General features: G+C 36.8%; 1 protein-coding gene across 4 annotated transcripts in view; it reads left to right on the forward strand.

Annotated features, from left to right (window-relative positions):
• Positions 1–21,970, forward strand: part of LOC149180107 (Sphingomyelin synthetase family protein) — a 93,668-nt gene that overhangs the window by 37,042 nt on the left and 34,656 nt on the right. For all 4 annotated transcript variants that reach the window (XM_089415898.1, XM_089415900.1, XM_089415899.1 and 1 more), the window contains one exon: positions 2,820–3,214. In XM_089415898.1, coding sequence (XP_089272024.1) covers positions 2,820–3,214 — 395 coding nt within the window. The remainder of the gene's footprint in view (positions 1–2,819; positions 3,215–21,970) is intronic.

Genomic DNA, 21,970 nt, shown 5'->3' on the forward strand with positions numbered 1-21,970 from the left:
AACACCATCATTGGACTCATAATGTAGTGTGGAACCTGAATTTGTAATCAGCCCTGACATGTGCTCACTGCTAAAAATATAAATTCCTCAGAATCTCATGAAATTATATTCATTGGATTTGTCTTCCAGTAAGAAATCCACATCTGTGATCAAAATCGACATGCAAACACTACTAAAAATAGACAGTGCTCACATGTCGCTTGTAAGGAGGTCATCAGACTCAGAATCTCACAAGGATTCTAAATATACCATTATCTTTGACATGCGATTCCTTGGGCAAGCCTGCTAAAAATAGAAAGTTCCATATATGTCATCCGGGAATGCCTTACTGGAATCCAGAGTTAATAAGAACTCCAAATATGTGATTGGTACTGTTGCAGAATCCCTGGAATTATGAGGGAACTTGCTAAAAATAGCAACAATCTCCAATCTGTGTAAAAATGTGTTGAGCTATCATTGAATCAATCCTATAACTAGTCTCCTTGGGAACCAACCCTCAACCTGAATCCATAGCTATCTTTGAACCTCCAACCTAATGAAATGAACTGGTCCTTAACCCTTTAAATCCAGAAGGGGCAAATTTAGGGGTTAACAGGGCCCATTTTCCATTCGTGGACTTAGTCTAGGATTAGGGTAGGGTTTTAGTTTACTTGCAACTCACTTTTTTTCTTACTCTGTAAAAGGTTATAAAAGGGAGGGGGACCACATCACTTCATTATTAATAACAACAATACGGAGGATAAAGCATAGAGAGGTTGTGATCTCTCGTTTTGTGATTCTTCATTTGGGTTGATGTAGATTTTGGAGAATAAAGTGAAGCTAGGGTTTGATAGTGATTAGCATGTAGTGCCCTAGATAGTTCTTTGTTACTAACAACTATCTTGTATTGTATTTTTGAGATGTGATAGCTGGTGTGATGGTAGCTATTGGAGGATCTCGGAAGATTCAGGAACAATTATTTACACTTGGAACAAGGATATTGCTTAAGTTGTGAGAGGCATGTACTAGGGTTCCTTGGGCTAGTGTGATGCTAGTGAAGAGTAAAGCTTGTGAGATGCAAGTCTGGATGGTTGGTGCTATTTTGTTGTTGAGCTCTTGGAGAGGCTAGTATAGCTTGGGGGGTTGCCTTGCTAGTCATTTTTGTTGCTGGTTAGGGTTTGCAGTCATTGGGGATGCCGTAGCTACGGTTTAGGAGCCTTTGGAGAAGTCTTGGCTTGAGATAACATAGAATGATTTGATATACCAGATTTAACAAAGTTGAGGTATTGTACTTTATCTTCAAATTGTGATAATAGGTAGTAGTACCTTTGCTGTCCTAAATTCTCTTATTGCAATTCTGATTTTCAGATCTCATTTTCATCTGTTTTGAGCAAATTTCTTGGCTGTTTTGATATGCTGAATCATCTGGACTGCAAAGCTGAGATGGCGAGCGATTTGGCATACCTTCGTTGAAACATTAGATCTGAAATGTGCTGTTATGTTTGAACTGTTAATTAATGTAGTTTCAGATCTGCATACTTGATTAGATCATGCCCCAAGGGCTGTTGCATTGGTCTAGTGTTGGAAGTATTTTCTGATGTTTATCTACTTGAACTTGCCTAGACTAGTGGTGGACAGATTTGAGATATTTGTAGGTATATTTCTTAATATTTAAGTTCAGCCATAAGGCTGAAAATTCTATGTGATAAATCTGACCGTATTGAAGTGAGGTGAAATTTGCAGATTGGGCAGATTTGAAATTTCTACAGTGCTTGTGATCAAGCAAAACTCAATCCCTTGTTCTCTGTAGTGAGAGTCTATACATCCTATGGTATTAGTGGGAGCCCTTTTTTTTCCTACTTGTTTTCTCTATAGGAATCTGTGAAGGATCTCACTTTTTGTAGCCTGATATCAAAGGGAAAATGCAAGAGGAAATACATGACGTGGCCAACCAGCTAGAATTCTGTCAAGGGCAGTTAGCTTACTAGCTAGTGATAAAGATATGTTGCCCCATGTCATAACCTGCTTGCTAAAATTGGATACAGCGGGTATGTAGTGCTGAAACTTCTATATTTGTGTACTTAAAACTCTCACATATCAATATACAAGCTTCAGTCTTGTAAGAAAATTTGTAAATTCCAACAAGCTAAAAGATGATACCCTAAAAACAAAGAATACATGTCTTTAGGTTTATTTGGTTCTTGTGCAATCAACGGCTGTCTAAATGCAGTTGGCATTGCCTGTTTTTTCCTCATTTTGGGCATTTACAAGAAATAACTTATTACGTGTTCTCAATTCTGCAAATTTAAAATATCTTTCTTGAGAAACTTTCTCTTTCTTCCTATTCCTCACATAGTCTCTTTTTTCCATGTTGCATGCTTCCATTCTCCAGTCTGCAGTCAAGAATGAAATTGCTGGTACCTTGCCAGCTCCAATCATCAGTTATTTCTTTAAGAGCCCCAACCAACAATCCATCCATGAAGAGCGAACATATGACAAGTGGGTTTGAACTCGGTTGGAGAGGAGAACAACTCCTCTCTATCACTCGAGCTAGACCCAATCAACATGTTCCTCTCTTACTTCCCTCAAAAATGAATAATTTAATATTTGATTTTATCCTTTTACTTGAAATGAGAGGGGCTTCTGAAAGTTTCTTGTACACTGGTGCACATTAATATTTGATTTCCTGTAAGAGAAAGCAAACAATCTTTGAAGAAGGTTTAATTATTATTTTTTCTTTTCTTGCATCATTTAATTGTTAGTCTTTAATTTTATTTATTTTTATTAGTTGAATCTCTTTTAAATTTTAACTTACCAATCATGATCCTTCTATTGATCAGGACAGCACCTCCTCTTCCTGACACAGGACAGTGGTTATTTTTGGCCTTGAATGAGAAGCTTCCATTGACAATTGTACAAGTGTTAAGGGCTCCCCTTATTGGTCTACACCACTACTTGATGTTGTTCCTGATGTTAGCATTCTCTGTTTTGTTTGACTGTGTTAAAGCTCCTGGACTGGGGCTTGGAGCCAGGTATATGTTTACCATGGCTGTTGGTCGACTTCTCAGGGTTATGACATTTGTAGCGACAATCCTTCCATCTGCACGGCCATGGTGTGCTTCTGCTCGATTTGATATTCCTAATCATCCTCATCCTTGGGCACAGAAATATTATATGCCATATTCTTCTGATCCTAATATGATTCGTCAGCTTCTTCAGCGTGATATGGTTAATGGTGAGTAAATGTACACGATTTGCCAATAGTAATGTTGCATAGGATGTTTTCATGTCATTTCCTTGAAGACTGCATCTCTAGCAGAAATACAAAAATATAATAATGTATATCAGTTCTGAGGATCTATAACAGAGCTCTAAACTTATGAATGCATTGAAAGTTGTAAATTGATTCAGTCTTTTTCTCATACCATCCTAAAATCTTTTTTCTTTTTTGACATGAAACATGCAGTCTTATAGTACATTGAAAAACACAATGTACTAATCATTTCCAGCAACGATTAATATCTGAAAATCTTCACAGACCCAAGTGATTCTATTAAAAATGGTTCTGTGGATCATTCTGGAAGTGAATGCGTCTTAAATGAAGTGACGCTTCAAACTATTATGTCTGTTGAGATTTGACAGCATTTGAGATGGTACAGTAAATAACAGTTGTTTTATCCATTAGCTAAACTGTTCCATTTTTACCTCCATGAAGAAGGAAGCATGATGCATGTTTTACTTTAAATATATTATATAATGTCCACTAGTGGCAATAATTAGCCAAGGGGACTATAAAAAGTACAAAGATGAGTGAGCATTAGGAGTGCTAAAGCATCTTTTGGAGAACCGCAAAAAAAGAATGAGTACATGGTGAGTGCCAAAAGAGATATAGCATATAATCCTATGACTCTCATTTTTTCCCAAAAGATAGCTTTGGGGAGAACCTCCCCATCTTCCCAGGAATTTCCAGATGAATGGCAGGTCAACTGCCAGCAGAAGATGTGGACAAGAGGCTTTCTGATCAATAAATAAGTTTTTACAAGTTACAGTTTTGAGTTGAGGCTTTGCTCACTACCTAATCACATGGAGGTGAAACTGCACTGAGTATCTTTTTCAGTGGCACAGTAAATTTCGTTGGGAAAGACTGAAGTTACAGAAAATAGTTTTTCAAGGAATAGCTTGCACAGGCTATAGTATTGATGTTGTCATGGAAGAAGCATGAAGCAAAACAACTTGGGATTACATTAGCACATGATTTTTTAATTTTTAATTTTATACTAGGTTCAAAACTTAATAGCTTGCACAGGCTATAGTATTGATGTTGTCATGGAAGAATCATGAAGCGAAACAACTTGGGATTACATTAGCATATGATTTTTTAATTTTTAATTTTATACTAGGTTCAAAACTTAAATACAAATCCATGCTTATTATACCACTTCTCCATGGCTTGGCAGGTTCATGGATGTAATGGATAGCCCATGTGTAGAAAAGTAGTTCAAAAAGAATAAAGATGACCTATGTGGCAAAGGATGATGCTACCAGCTTGAAATGGATTACCTTGATGATACAAAATGGCATTAGCAGAAAAGGAATGAAATGCATGGCAGAAATGACATCAACATCGGGAGAGACAAATGTCAATAGTACAGAGGCCTTTCAATATGGATACTCTGCTATATGTGCTATGGTCTTGGATGATGTCCTTGATGACATGCTGTAGTGAAATTTTTTCCATATGGACATCTTGTTGTGCAGTCCTTGACAAAATCCTGTAGCATGAAGGCCCTGCTGTATGAGCTTACATTAAAGGTTTTCAATATAAGATGATGTCTTGTAGAATGGATAAATCATAACCTACAACACATATGCTTTGTTGTATGGACTTGGTATGGATGCCCTTCTTGAAATTATGAAGTCCTGTATGAACATCCTACTAGCTGTGATTCTTGCACAGACTCAACACTAATTTGATTGAGGCACACAACTTAAAAGGCACAGAATTGTTGGTGCACAAACTTTTTCAATTCTGATATTGTCATTATACTCATTATGGGCTTCTTAGGAAGGGTCCATGTTGCTGTTGAGAAACCAAGTGCTAGATAGTTTAATGCTTGATTCCTCTTTCTTGATAATTACTTTTGAATGATAGCTGTCTTCTTATTAATTTTATGTTCTCTTAATCAAGCAATTATATAAAATTTCAAAGCAATGTTACTAGACTTGGAATTGACAGTAAATCGGCGAAGCAAAAGAACAAAGACTTCTAATCAGATTGGGAAAAAATCGGTGAATTCAATAAATAAAGATATACACATATATTGAATTAAAAAAATAATTTTCATTGATATTCAATAAAGCCATGTCCAAACAATGCGTAATATCAATAGATGTCCAAAATATCATGAATGAATAAGTATCTCATATATGTTATGAGTCCAAACATGATCCAAAGTACTGAGTCTTGACTCCTAACCAGTGACTACATAGAACCAGAAGCATCTGCTTCTAAAAGTTTACAAAATACTGCATACTAATCAATAAAAAAACAGTAACTAAGACTCTAAGAGTGAGAACTAGAAGCGATTCCTCCCACTCCTTCGCTTGCTTGACTCTCAAAATTCTCCAAGTCATCTAGGCTTAAAAGAGGAGCCTCCTCTGATTGGACCCAATCTGCTGCATTTGTAGTTTGCAGATCTATCTCTTCAAGGTCGATTGGTGAATGATCCAAACCTGTCATTATCATGAGACATGGAAATGTGAATTAAAGTTTGAACTTTAAAGTGCAAATCAAATTATGAAACCTTCAAATTCAAATGCAATTACGCATGACTATGCCAAGCCTTTTGTTCCTCAAGGCTTAGTGTCTCAACTCTCACCTATTATTTGCTTGTTGCAAAGTCGCAGATTGTAATGGACAAATACAAGGTCATTTAAGCGCTTTTGTGCCAATCAGTTGCGCTTCTTAGAATGTATTTTCTCAAAAATGCTCTAGTTGTGCTCACAACCTGAAGCACTACATGATTGGTTTAAGATTCAAATGGTGAATCTCTTCAAATTTGGTGTATCACTACCATAGTTTTGCCAACAAAGACCTAGCAAGTGGCAACTGTTCGTGAGTAGTAAGTACTAGGTACATATCAAAGATGATAAATAGTAAATACTAAAAAGAAAACAAAATATAATAAAACATTTAACATACAAAATAAAGTTTAAACAAATTTAATGAATTGATGAAGCCTTCAAGCCTCAAAGGGTACTTGGCAACATCTTAGTCCTTTCTCATATAGCACTGGTATAGGCAAATAATTTGGCTGGCGCCCTATAATCCTGTAGTTGGGCAAGACACGACTTTGAACTTCTGGATCAGGGAAGCACCTTTCAATGCATGTCATAAGTCTTTTGCCAACCTCCCCATCCTCGTTAAATTTGCTCTTATTTTAAAAATATTGTGGGTTTAAGAAGAACCCAACAACATATAAGGGGGAATGCAATTGCCTATGCCAATGTGCATCAATAATGTCCCAAAGAGGCATATACTTGGCCTCCTCATCTCCATATCTTCTTTTGAGGCCTCCTTTCCGAGATCCATCGCCTCGTAAATGTAATCCATAGCGGGTTTGTCACCATCAACCATCCTAAAAGTTTAAGCTTTCAAATTCGATGAAATATGAAACTTTGAAAATAAAATGAATCTTGAAATGAAATTTTAAGAATGAAAAAGTTAAAAGACTTGAAGTACCTAAGAACTCTAACAAGAGAATAATCCATCAGAGCAATAATCTGTTCGACATCTTTCCAGAAATCCTCATTAAACACAAGTGCAACAATTTCAATGCCTTCAAGGGCCTTGGAATGTTTAAATGCCATACACTCAGGTCCTAAGAACATCCTCTTCAGATTTATCTTTTTCTCAACAACAAATTACAAATATATGAAATTTGTTGCAAATCTGGTCACTGCAGGTTGAACAATTTCATTACCTTAAGTGTATTTTCTCATTGTGTTTAGGTCAATAGTGTGGTTGTATAGGTATTTGGTTATGGATTTTTCCTTCTCCAACCCCTCATGTATCCAAGGAAGTTTACCAATGTCCTCAAGCATTAAACCTATGCAATGGGAAGCACAAGAGGTCCAGAAAATAGTTGGGTGCCTAATCTCAAAAAGTCTACCAGCAACCATATAATTAGCTGCATTGTTGGTGACAATTTGTACATGTTCTTCTCCCACTTCTTGAACGACTTCATCATTTCACAAATAAGTTGGGTAGTCTTTGTTGAAAAATGTAACTAGGTTCGTTCTTCATAAAATGTATTTTTCAATTTTTTATTATTATTGTTACAATGACTTATTAAAGCATGGGTTTCATGCTTGGGTCATCATTTTATTAGTTAAAGTCTCCATTGTGGACTCTTAGGATTAATAATGAGTCATGAGAGTGATTGTATATTAAATGTGACCCTTCTTGGGCTTTCAAACGATGTAAATCAAATTATTTTTGAGTCAAAGATGAATTATGTAACCTCCACACCAAGTCGGCCTCAAGGAGATCAAGCCAGCCTCAACTGAGCAATTCGACCTCACCAAAAGCCTATATATTGAAACAGATTGAATTCATTTGGACTCACTCTCTCACACGAGTTCAATATCCAAGAAAGAGCTGGGAAAAGTGCGAAGGTGAAGAAGGAGGCTAAAAGGAGTGCGAGTTTGGTCAAGAAGGAAGGGAAGGACAAAATCAAAGTTTTGGGATATCTCTCTCTCTTTCTCATGTGGGCTAATTTAGGAGATTGAAGTCTCTTTGTCAAATTCGAAGCTGTTGCTGCTGCCAGTTGATGCCGGAAGCTGCCAAGTCGAAGTTGCTGGGGTCGAAGTGTTGCTGCTACTAGGTCGAAGGTTGGATCGAAGAAGGAAAGGCTGGTTTGGCATGGAGGAAGTCTGCGTCTAGTTTGAAGAGTCTCAAGAAAAATTATTGAAGGAATATATTTTGATTGGGTTTTCCCCTATATACGGTTTTTGCCCTGGCAGAGTGCCTACATCTCGTGTCTTGTGTTTTTGTGATCTTCATGCACACATAATTTGGTAATTGCTTGATGAAAGATAATATAACAAATAAGTAAAAGAAGCCAACATAATTCACAAGTAATTATCAAGAAAGGGAAATCTAACTGTAAGTCTACTAGCATTGATTTCTCAACATGGTATTAGAGCTAAGGTCGAAGAAGATTGAAGATCACTTCGTTGGCTTGAAGGAAATTATTACTCCCTCTATGATAAGAATGGGATTCAATTCTACAGGAAGATGGATAAAGAAGATTGTCTACTACTTAGCCAAAAGTCAAGGGTTCTTAGCTGCACTTACAGGATAATTTAATGATGATAATGCATGGATCATTGACAGTGGAACATCACAACATATGATAGGGGAAAGTAAACAACTTCAAACTCTATCAAAGGAACCATCTTCTCATGCAGTGGAATTGGGAGACAACAAAAGCTATGTTGTTAGAGGCCTAGGATCAACATCTTTGAAGCTAGAGAATGGAGCAAAACTACATCTCAACAACATACTATATGTTCCAGGTTTGAAAAAGAATTTTCTTTCAATTTCTTGCTTAGAAGATAAAGGGGATAGAGTTGCTTTTGTTGATGGAAAGGTCTTGGTTTGGGGAAAAGATTCAAGCATTGATAAAGGTAGGGTTATTGGAGTTCGTGAAGGAAGCTTGAATAGAGTCATTACACCACCTCCTCAAGCCCTAGTTCATATGGAAATCATTCCCATTGAGCGATGGCATAGAAGATATGGTCATCTTCACTACAAGGTCATTCCCACTCTTAAACATCTAGGTCATGCCATCCCCAATATCAAAGAAGATCGTGAAGGAGTTTGCACAGGATGCTCTTTGGGAAAACATACAGGAAAACCATTTTCAAATAGTGAAACAAGGTCTAAAGAAATATTAGACCTCATACATTCCGATTTGTGTGGGCCCATCTCTAAAAAATCACTTGGACGTCATTTTTACTATGTAACATTTATTGATGATGACTCTAGAAAGACATGGCTCTACCTTCTCAAGAAAAAAGATGAAGTATCTGAGAAATTCAAGGAGTTTAGATGTGAAGTGGAAACCCTCACCGAAAGGAAAATAAAGACTTTGAGATCCGACAATGGTGGGGAATACACTTCTAAAGAATTGGTTACATATTGTAAAGAAGCAGGAATTAAGAGGGAGCTTATTGTTCTCTACTATCTCGAACAAAATGGAGTGGCCGAAAGAAAGAATAGGACAATTGAAGAAGGTGTATGAACAATGCTCCTTGATTAAGACTTACCAAAATTTCTATGGGGAGAAGCAACAATGACAACCATATATATTCAAAATAGAAGTCCTCATAGAATTCTTGAAAATATGACAACTGAGGAAGCATTCACAAGGAAGAAGCCAAGTGTGGACCATCTTCGAATCTTTGGGAGTCCTGCCTACATCCACATTCCAAATGACAAACGAAAGAAGTTAGATTCTACAAGCATCAAAGGGATTTTCGTTGGCTATAGTCTCTCCTCAAAGGCATATAGAATCTACATCAAGGAAGGGAGACACATTGAAGTAAGCAGGGATGTTATATTTGATGAAAATCAAGCCTACAAAATATCCAAGGATATTCTTATTGATTTCGATGACGAAGATCTACCTATATTTGAAGAAGAAGAAGTACAACCCGACAATCCTTCTACAATTCAAGAAGAAGAAGAAGGACCAAGTGAGCCTATTCAACCTGTGATCATACCGAATGCAAGGAAGAGGCCAAATTGGTTAAAAGCTACTCTTGAAGATGCTGAAGGACATGGCGCTGCGAAAGGAACCTTTAGAGAAAGAAAAAGGCCGAAGAGATATTCTGGATATGCTGCATATATGACAAGACTAATTGAAGCCAAACCATCTACATTTGAAGAAGCTGCTCATCAAGAAGTATGGAAGAAAGCTATGCAGGAAGAATATCAATCCATCATGAATAATGGGGTTTGGGAAATCGTTCCTAGACCTAGTGACAAATCGGTTGTTACCTCTAAATGGATCTACAATATCAAACATGCTATTGATGGAAGTATAGATAAATACAAGGCCAAATTTGTTGCAAGGGGTTTCTCTCAAAAAGAAGGCATTGATTATGAAGAAACCTTTGCACCCACTGCAAGGTATACTACCATTAAATCTTTGGTTTCATTGGCTGCTACAATGGGATGGAATATCCATCAAATGGACGTGAAGACAACATTTCTAAATGGGACCGTCGATGAGGAAGTATACATTGAGCAACCCGAAGGCTTTGAGGTAAATGACAAAGATACTCATGTCTGTAGACTCAAGAAGGCCCTATATGGTTTGATGCAAGCTCTTAGGGGATGGTATGCAAGAATGGACGCATACCTTCTAAGAATTGGGTTCATGAAGAGTTCTATTGATTTGAATCTCTACGTCAAGGTTGTGAATAGTGAGCCAGTCCTTATTCTATTATATGTGGATGATCTATTCATTACAGGTGTGGAGAAAAGAATACAAGAATGCAAGAAGATGCTGGTAGTTGAATTTGAGATGAAGGATCTAGGATTGATGCACTATTACCTAGGTCTGGAAGTATGGCAAAATCCCGGGGAGATATATTTGGGGCAAGGAAAGTATATCATCATGTTGTTGCAGAAATTTGGGATATTGGATTCCAAGCCCACGACTATTATGATCAGCAATCTCAAGAAGTTGAGGAGCTCTGACTCAAGTCTCGTGGATCCTACCTCCTATCGCCGATTGGTGGGTTCTTTGATGTATCTGGTAAATACTAGGTCGGATATATGCTTTGCTGTGAACATCCTTAGTTAGTTTCAATTGGAGCCTCGTCATGATCACTGGATAGTTGCCAAGCGTATATTGAGATATCTTCGTGGCACGATACATCATTGCCTAAAGTACAATAGAAAGGAAGTCAAGCCGATTGGCTTAACAAATTCTGATTGGGGTGGTAGTGAAACTGATGGAAGAAGCACTACTGGTGGATGCTTTAGTTTGGGATCTGCCATGATCTCATGGATGAGTAGAAAGCAAGATCTCGTTGCTTTGAGTAGTGCTGAAGCAGAGTACATGGTTGCATGTGAAGTAGGAAAGGAGGCTGTATGGTTGAGGAAGCTTCTGACAGATTTGTTTGAGAAGCCTCTGGATCCTACTGTGATTAATTGTGATAATCGAAGTTGTATCAAGATGTCTGGAGATCCTGTGTTTCATGCTAGGACGAAGCATATCAACAATAAGTTCCACTACATTAGGAACTTGGTGTAGGATGGGATCGTGAAGCTACAGTATGTCTCGACAGACGATCAGGTAGCTGATATACTAACAAAGTCTCTTCCTAATAAGAAGTTTGAATATCTTAGAAGCATGCTTGGTTTAGTTGATATTGCTGATCTTGTTGATGATGATAAAAGTTTGGAAGAGATTTGTTGAGGCCTTGTGTGTGAGACACATTGCTTGGGAGGACATTTGGCCAACACTATGTGTTGATGTCTAGTTCCTGAAGTAGGGAGGGTGGCATTGGTCATGGAGATTTGACCTCAGATACGCACCTAGATCCCTGGGTTGATGGTTAGCAAGTAAGCCTAATGGTACCTAGAGAGGCTGAAAGCTTTAGTCCATCTTAGTCCCACTCGGATAGATTGCCCTGGTCAGGAATCTAGTCTGTGGCATTGTGGTGCCTAAACTGTTGACAAACCTTGGATAGATTGGCCTAGTCAGGAATCTAGTCCATGGCATTGCAGTGCCTAAACTCTTCATAGTTCATATACTTTGAGATCATCCTTATGAATACCTCCCTAGTTAAGAGGGAGTGTCGAAAATGTAACTAGGTTCGGTCTTAGTAAAATGTATTTGTCAAAAGAATTTTTATTATTGTTACAATGACTTATTAAAGCATGGGTTTCATGCTTGGGTCATCATTTTATTAGTCAAAGTCCCCATTGTGGACTCCTAGGATTAATAATGAGTCATTAGAGTCATTGTATATTTTATGAGACCCTTCTTGGGCTTTCGAATGATGTAAAAAGAATTATTTTTGAGTCAAAGATGAATTATGTAACCTCCACACCAAGTTCGCCTCAAGTAGATCAAGTCAGTCTTTGAGCAATTCGACCTCACCAAAAACCTATATATTGAGGCAGATCGAATTCATATGGACTCACTCTCTCAGACAAGTTCGATATCCAAGAAAGCGCTGGGAAAAGTGCGAAGGTGAAGAAGGAGGCTAAAAGGAGTGCGAGTTTGGTCAAGAAGGAAGGGAAGGACAAAAGTGAAGTTTTGGGATGTCTCCCTCTCTCTCTCGTGTGGGCTAATTTAGGAGATCGAAGTCTCTTTGTTAAAGTCGAAGCTGTTGCTGCTGCCAGTTGATTCCAGAAGCTGCCAAGTTGAAGTTGCTTGGGTCGAAGTGTTGCTGCTACTAGTTCAAAGGTTGGATCGAAGAAGGAAAGGATGGCTTGGTGTGGAGGACGTCTGTGTCTAGGTTGAAGAGTGTCAAGAAAAACTATTGAAGGAAGAGATTTTGACTGGGTTTTCCCCTAGATAGGGGGTTTTCCCTAGTAGAGTGCCTACATCTTGTTTCTTGTGTTTTTGTGATCTCCATGCACAGATAATTTGGTAATTGCTTGATGAAAGATAATATAAAAAATAAGTAAAAGAAGCCAACATAATTCACAAGTAATTATCGAGAAAGAGAAATCTAACCCTAATTATACTAACATCGATTTCTCAACAGTCTTAACCTTGTTTGAGGCATCCACTGATTTGAGAAACATTGTGCCTGCTGGACAAGATACAAGGAAATTTATTAAAGTTTTATTCCTCTGATTTGTCCATCCATCACTCATGATGGTGCACCTTGTTTCTACCCATGATAAACGAAACTCAGATAGCACAAGCATGGCATCTTCGACACTCTCTAACAACAAATTTGTCTCAAGGCTCTCTGATGAAGGGGCTTTGAACCTTGGACCTGCAAGAGCAACTGCATCAATCATAGCTTGCCAATAAGGACTTCTGGCACAGTAGAAAGGTATGTCAGAATAGTACCAAAAGTTAGCAATGGCCTTCCTTGCCTGACTATGGACACTTTTTTTCCAACCAGTGGCATCCAAGGTAGGTTGGGAACCGGGTTTTGTGCGGGGAGCAAAAAAAGTGTTTATGTTTCCACCTCCAGTGTTGAATGCAGGAGGATTCATTTGGCCTTGAGTTTGACTTGGACTTTGAGGCATGTGTGGGAAACTTGGGCCCGACATTGAGGATTCAACAGAGGTAGATGACAAGAGGGTATTGGAAGAACAACGGCTGACTCTAAGTTCATATTTGTATATTTTGCTTTGCTTTCTTGGCGTTATGCTGACTCAACATATAAAGGGCCAAGATTGCTTGGTGTTTGACATCTTGGTCAACCTTGTTGCAGAGACCTATCTCAAGGCCGGGTATCTGTGCAAGGTGGTACATGAATCTCTAAATGCCTCCACTAAATTTTGATTTGAAAAATTTATAGAGGAGCTTGGGGTCTTCGAGAATCTTGTTGCAATAAGCCCAAGCAAAGTCCTTCTCCCTCGACATTGTTGCTGTTTTGGACTTGTGTTTAATTTGTGGCTTCTATTAAGATTTGGAGTTGTGGCTTTTGTTTAATTTGTGGCTCCTGTAAAAGACAAAAAAATAAAAAATAAAAATAAAAAATAAAAAATAAAAAATGCGGATATAGGTTAAATTTTAAAATATAAATCATCCTAACATAAAAGAATGTAAGTTAACTTAAAAAGGGGTAGTGATTTTGGCTCTACAGTAGAGGCCGAATTTCGGCCTGTAATAGCCTTAGAAAACCGCAAAAACTTCGCACGTGTGAGCAGAACTAGGGCAGAAACTCTTCTCTCTCTCCTTTGACTTCCGCTGTTTATCTTCTTGTTTAGGCACAAAAATTGATGGATGATGTGTTGAGTGAATGAATGAATCCAAGAGGTTGAGTTGACTCTTATATATAGCTGTCCAGGAGGGTCGAATAGCTGCCACATAGGCCGACTTGGTCTTGTGTTGACTTTTTGACTCAAAAATAAAATATAATTTCTTTTCTTGCAAAAGTCCAAATGGGACTTGACTCATACATTTTTCTTTTTGACTCATAATAAGTTCTTTTTGGCTCTTTTGACTATATAAGCATTAAGCATGAAGAACATGCTTTGATAAAAAATAAAATAATAATAAGGAATATAATAAATATATCAATGATAAAAATTACATTTTATTACATTATGAAGACCGGCACTGGTTACATTTTCAACAATTGCTGCCTTACTACATGTTACCTCCTAACTTGCACTTTTAGTGGGAAAGCCCTAAACCATAAGTTCAACCTTAGGGGAACGAAGAGGGTTGTCCATTGCCACCTCAACAACATCCTCTCTCACTTTGCATTGGCTGTTCTCCAGTGCAAGAGAGTTTCCCTAAGTAAAACATGATAAACTTTAGCAATAGAATGGGATGGAGGCGTGAGATTAGTGCCTATCCAATTAGAGCAAATGGAGTGAGGAGGCAACCTTTAGAGGGTTTGAAATTATTAATGGGGGCAGGATGATAGCACTGTTACAACATGCTAAAATCAGCCTATGAATGGTATTTCCAGATTGAAGAAAATTATTTGAGGGTTCTTACAAAGCTGTTCTTAATACTGATGCATGACAACAAAGGGGTTATTGTACTACACACTAAAAATTTCCTACTTTTCACTGAAATGAAGGCAGCAAATTATTTAACCTAACAGTAAAAATCAGCAAGGGAAATGGATAGGAAACACCTCAACCAAAGGCCTTGTTCAAATGGTAGATTTCCTTAATATGAAGCCCTTTATTGCAGCAGAATTTTGATGATTTTCAGCAATAAACAAACATCAATATGGATGAAATGATGAAGCTCACAATACGAAAGAAATCGTGAAACTTTCATTTTCCCAATTAGATGTTCAACTACGCTCATATAGTATCTCTGATTAATCCATCCATATCCTTAGTACTTATAATGGAGAGAGCTTCATTTGATAGAGATCTAGATCTATCTCTCTTACAAATAAAATAATAATTTAGTAGTTTTTAGATCCATCAGCCACCATTCTCTTCAAGAAAAACAATAAATTTTTTAGATTATGAGCCTTTCAAGACAAATATTCCCAAAATAATAAAATATGCAGGATTGAGTCCTTGACTGAATTCTTGATGCCACTTGTCATCCTCGTATACAAAATGCCTTGGATTAATACACTTTTACCATGCGAGCAAGCTCCTCTAGCAACTTGTCTTCTCTTTCCTTTGGAATGCCCTTCAAGGTTCGCCTTTAATAACCACTTCAATAAAATATGAATATATGCCAAGTCAAGGTATTAGTCTTCTTTAAGATGTTGAAAAAGATGCCCAAGTGTCTACAACCATAACTAGAGCACTCTCCAAGAAGACCTTGGTCCAACCATATAATATAAAATAATCTATAGAATAGATGCACCCTTGAAATAATCTATAGAACATGTAGCAGGATAGGTTCACACTCTCATCTTGCAACCCTACATACCAATCCAGGGTTCATGTTCAAGCTACAATTTTTTCAAAATTGGCTTACAAAAAGGCATAAGCCAAAATGCCGAATGGAACATAATTATAAAATCTAATGCTTGTGAATCAAGCTTATTCTTCCTACCCTACTTTAACATAGGAAGATACATTTGCTAGGTAAAGTCATATAGTCAATGCAACCATGCTAGCATCTCATCAATACCATGAGGTATTCCCTTGTGGTTGAAAATAAAACAAAACAAGGCTATGTCCAACACCTTGGAAACATGTGTTGGAATCAATGTTTTAAGAACTGAATCATTTTTTCCAAAATCGATTGATTTAGAAGGCTCACCAGTCCAAATCACCCTCCCAAACTAGAAATGGCTAGTTCTGCATGGAATCAGACTTAAATGCTTGATGGCTGGTTCTATAAAGATACATATGTTGGTGCGTGGGACCATAATTTCAATCTCCAAAACTTAAAAACCTAAAGTGAACCCTAGACTCCTCCTGTTACTATTTAATGAGCCCCCCATGCTCCATTTGTCCGACACCCTTCAGTTCATTGATTTGGAGTTTTTGAGCTGAGTGTTCATCTTCATTTGGCATCATTCTTTTTACTGGTTTGGACTTTTTATTGGACTGATTTCTGTTGGATTTGTAGCTATGGTTGGTATTCATATTGATGTATTTGTTCATAAGAAAATCAAGATTTTGTATTTGTCAAAAGAACAAAAATTTAAATTTTTAAAATTTGGTTTTGGCTCCCAAGTGTGCAAGTCGGCCCTCTATCTTCTACAAGTCAACTTAGCTAATATACACACCCATTCGACCTCATGAATGGCTATAAATAAGTGTTATTCATCCTCCTCAAAGGCTTCACTCGTCTGAGCATATACAAGAAAGTTCTGGATATACGAATCAAGAAAAGAAGTAGGTCAAAGAAGTCTTTTGGATAAAAAGTATCTCTGTGAAGTCTCTTGAAGTGACTTTTATCCTGTGCATGAACCAAACTCAGTGGCAATCTGTTCTATGCTCGATTCTTTATTAGAGGTCCAAAATCTGCAATAGATCACCTGTGCAGTAGGACGAATTTGTGGGGACTGGTGTGACAGAGATTCGAACTAGTACAGAGGTCTGTGGTATATTGTGTGACAGAGATCCAAATTAGTACACAGGTCTGTGGTATATTGTGTGAGAAAGATCCAAATTAGTACAGCAATCTGTGGTATATTTTGCAATGTGATCTCTACTTTTTTGTCATTGCTATTAGTTGAATTTCTGAAGTGTAATTATTTGATGAATAAGAAAGATTAAAAGAAGCCCTAATAATTCACAAATAATTATTATTATTTCAGAAATAGTACTTATATACATTGTACTTGTTTTCTCAACATGGTATTAGAGCCTTGGTGAAGGAAGAAAGTTGAAGATTACGACTTGTTGGATCAATCTCTCTTTTGCTGGAATATCTTATTCCTATGTCCAAGATCTCTGAGCAAAGGGCTCCTATAAGCAAGGAGGGCAACAAACTTGATGGAGCCTCTAACTTCAACACATGGAAGAAGAGGATTGACCTTGTCCTAGAAGAACATGAAGTGTTGCAATATGTCCAAGGAAAAGTACCTAAACCAGTTGATGATGACGATGATGATGTGAAAGCAAGCTTTAGAAAGGGTGAAGTCAAGGCTCAAAGAATCTTATTTGAATCACTTAAGGATCATTTGATTCCATTTGTTTCAAAACTAGTTACATCAAAGGAAGTGCATGATACTCTTGTCAACTTGTTTTCAAATAACAACATTGGTCAAAAGATGTCTTTAAGAAATCAACTTCGTGATGTAAAAATGTCAATAGGTGAACTTGTGGCCTCCTACTTCATGAAAATTGCTCACATAAGAGATTAGCTGCAATGTATGGGTGAAGTCATTTCTGAATCTGAAATAATCAATACTGCTCTCAATGGCCTACCAGATTTATGGGATTCATTTGCAGCTGGCATTTATGATACTCCAAGCTTTGAAGAATTATGGACCAATTGAACCCAAGAGGAATCTAGACTTATTGCTAAAGGAAAGATCCAAAGACATGACGAAGGAGAATCCCAAGCTTTTGCTGCAAAATCTAGAAAGAATAATGGTAAGAAGTTTGGTTTTCAAAATAAGAATGCAAGTGAAAGATCCAATATCCAAGGAAAGAAAGACTTGTCCAAAATTCAGTGTTATGGATGTCATAAATTTGGACATTATAAAAATAATTGTCCTGTGTGATATTCCCAATTTTTGTGCATGCAAAAATAACTTAGGAGTTTTGCAAAATCTTGGAAATATTAAAAAGGGGAAATATCATTTTGAGAGAGGAGGGAGAAAATATTATTTTATTAGGAAAAGACGGTAAAATACTATTTTATTAGGAAAATGAGGCATAATAGTAATTTATTAGGAATGGTAGAAAAATAATATTTTATTAGGAAAAGGTGGAATGATATTATTTTATTAAAAATGGTGGCAAAAGGTTATTTAGTGGAAAGCGGCCCCCACTAATAAAATAATATGAGAAAAGTGAATCTAGAAGCTAGAGGGAGTAATTATAAAAAGAGGGAGGAATCATTGGCAAAATATTCTATTCCTATCATTTCAATTTCAAGATTTTCAAGCAAAACTCAATAGCTAATTTCGGTAGACTTCGAGTGCCACCCTTGTTAGCTTTTGGGGAAGATTATTTCAGATCTTCCAATTGGGGTTATTGCAGGGATTTACCATCACCAAGAGGCTGAGTTTGTCTCCATCGTTTGGGCTGAATAACAAGGGTTTAGTGATCAATTTTTGGAGTCTCTTCAAGGACAGATTGCATACATTTCATCTCAAGAATCAGAGAGCCTAGTTTGTCTTGAGAAAGGGCCGAGTTCCAAATCTGAAGCAAGGAAGAAGAGTGCATTCATTCATCTCCCATTATATCATCAAACAAAGAGGTTGAGTTATCTTGTTTCCACATGTCCAAGGAGGTCGAATTATTCCCTGTAGTAGAGGTCACTGTTAACAAATAAGGAGGCCGTACCATTTGTTGCTTCAGATTAAGGAGGTTCGAGTTGTACTCCTGTAGCAGGGGTCGAATAGCTCAGTGAGCTGAGGCCAAATTGTCTCGAAGTAATTGTACCCATTAAAGGGTCGAGTTCGGGTCTTCCCTTGAGGAAACTCGCTCAGCTTATTATTCATAATCAGCTCCAGAATTTGGCACAAGAGGCTAGGCTGAGTTCTTCAGAAAATTATTGCACTTGGATACCTATTCTTTGCTAACTTTAAGAGGACAAATTCTGTGGATCTTCAGGACCTTGGCACAGAGATTTCCTCTATCAGTCAAGTCATATTTTTGATCAGAAATTATTAATTATATATCTGAAGGGTGTCACTAATTTTGAGGGTTTGGCACCTCCTTTATCCTTGCAAGCAGAGGTCTGATTTTTTAATGCATGCAAAGGACAAATTTTCCTTCAAATCAGTGGGTCCAGTTCTGTGTATCAAGTCTGCCAGTTATTCTCTCAAGGGCTGCGTACCATCCATCAAGATTGGATGAGTATCAATCTACCTGGGCAGCACATTCACCAATTAAAGTCATCTACTGGAGGGGACTGATATTCATTAAAGAGTGCCAGGTTCATTTAACTCCAGTGTTCCACGGAGACGCGTCCCTCAGGGTTGGGTGAGCGCACCCCTCGCACCCCACGCACTTGGGATGGGGGGACGTATGGGGAAACGTTTCCCCACGCCTCCCTTTTGGGGAGATGCGAGGAGACGCGTGGGGGACGTTTCCCCAATGTTGGGGACACGACTCCCCAGGCGTCCCCCCTCAAAATGGGCTATGCGTCCCTCCTTAAATTCGCTTGTAAACAATGATTTATGACAGGGAAAACCTAGTATTTGACCATATTTCCCTACTAATGCTATGCAATTCATGGTAATGTTAAATTCTTAAAGTAAAAGGATGAAAATGAAAGATAAAGGAGAGATAAAGGCAATGAAAGATAAAGGAGAATGTCGATGAAAATGAAAGATAAAGGAAATGAAAGATAAAGGAGAGATAAAGGAAATGAAAGATAAAGGAGAATGTCACTTTTACTTAAATTTTTAACATTACCATGAAATGACTCAGGATGTTTGAGAGTGGTTCCAACCTCATTGGATTTCATATGGAGAAAGTAGAATTTTAGATCTCACTCAAAATCCAGCAAACTTAACAGTTTTTCAGGAATTCAGGATTCGATGGATTGCAATGTTTCCATTGCATTTTGTCATGTACAAGGGTATGGAATTAGTATTTAATCAAGAGCACCAAGCCTTCTATGCATTTTAAAGTGACCTTTAGACTCATCACTCCACTGTTTTTGAGTTTTAGCTATATCAATTTACTACTCCAGACTTTAGATTTCAATATCTATTATAGTCGTTTTTTCTTAGTACTAATTAGATTCTAGAATGATGAATGGTGAACTTAAATTTCAAATCAATTTAGAATCTAGAATGATGAATTTAATTTTTAAATCAATGTATATTGAATATTCTAGAATGGTGAATAATGAATAATGAATATGGATCAGAGTATTTCATTATTGAATCTCATGGTCTATGGATGAATCATGTAATATCTATTATAGTCTATTTTTCTGAGTGGTAATTAGATTCTAGAATGATGAATGATGAATTTAAATTTCAAATCAATTTAGAATCTAGAATGATGGATTTAATTTTTAAATCAATGTAAATTCTAGAATGGTGAATAATGAATAATGAATATGGATTAGAGTATTTCATTATTGAATCTCGTGGTCTATGGATGAATCATGTATGTATTAGTAAGGATGATGAGTATGGCTCAATGTATTTCATTATTTAATTCAAATATGTATGTATTATTGTATTTATGTTTTCATTATAGAATATGAATTATATATCTATATCTATATATATATATATATTAAACCTAATATATATATCTATATATCTATATATATATATATATATATATATATATAGATTCATAATCCACTTAGTTAGGTTCATAATCAGTAAGAGACACATACTTTTAAACCTCAACTTCTTGCTTGGGTTAGGTTATAACCCCTAGATCACATCAGTAACTCAATCAAGATATCAACCTCATTATATCTAGGGCCTCAATATTTCTTCCAGAGATATGACATACTCTACTATAATATATTGCAAACCCTAGAAGCAATTCAAACAAGTATAGTTCTACAATGCATCCAACAACTTTAGAATTCATATGTTAGACTTCTACTAGGATTTAATGCAAACCGTAGATTCCATCTTTGAGACACTCAGCCTTAGATGTCAACAAATAAAACCAATCACAACACAATCTAAGGTTTCAACAATATAACCAACCTTTTGTAAACCCTAGATTTTATCATCATAATCATATCCTAGAATATCAAACTTCTACTAGGGCTTAGTTACAAACCCTAGAACAATGAGCATCAACAATTAGGTTAGCACATATACACATCTAGGATTTCATAGTCATGCACAAGCATATCATAACAACATATATCAGGCGAACCCAAGACACAAATATCCAAACATTAAAGTTAGACATATAATAATTCCAATTAGGCTAGGGTTTCGATCATACAGACAAACATACACCTAGGGTTTCATTCCTAGGACATCATCTTAGCTAAAATAAGGGTCTTGCTTATAAACCCTACCAAACCCTAAAGATTTAGGGTTTCAATACATAACACAACAAACCCTAATTTTCCAAAAACTCTAAAGGTCTAGGATTTCAACACAAACATTATCATCCAACCCTAAAGGACTAGGGTTTCCATAGCAATACTAAAACTCCAAACATGACATTACCATCAAAACCCCAAACATCAAAAGAATAGTATTTTTCCAGATTTCATCAATAACCCTAAGAAGACTAGGGTTTCATCAACAATATCGACACACCCTTAGGTTAGGGTTTTACAAAGAACCTTTTAGGGTTCCACAAAAATGATGATTTTAATGAGGGTAGATTTATCTAATGATTAATCACCCTATCAAGAATCTTTATGATTCAAAGGAGCTAGACACAACAATGTTAGTAATGTAGAACAAATTATTAAAAGGAATGAATATACCTTTATCATAAAGAGAACAAAGCTTATGGTCTAAGACATACCTTTGAGTTGTTTTCTTGACAAACCTTGTAGGACATTAATTCCAATAGAACTTCTATCATGCTTTGTGAGGTCTTCTCCATAACCCTTGAGCATTCAACAAGCCTTTCCTAAACAAGGAAAATATAAAAAGAAATGTTATTAGCATCTAATACAAACACATCTAGATAAGAGAGGGAAATCAAATATAAAAGGATAAT

Source organism: Pinus tabuliformis, chromosome 3_2 (genome assembly GCF_031772625.1).
Source record: "Pinus tabuliformis cultivar Carrire ecotype Pingquan chromosome 3_2, CPIR1, whole genome shotgun sequence".
NCBI lineage: Eukaryota > Viridiplantae > Streptophyta > Pinopsida > Pinales > Pinaceae > Pinus > Pinus tabuliformis.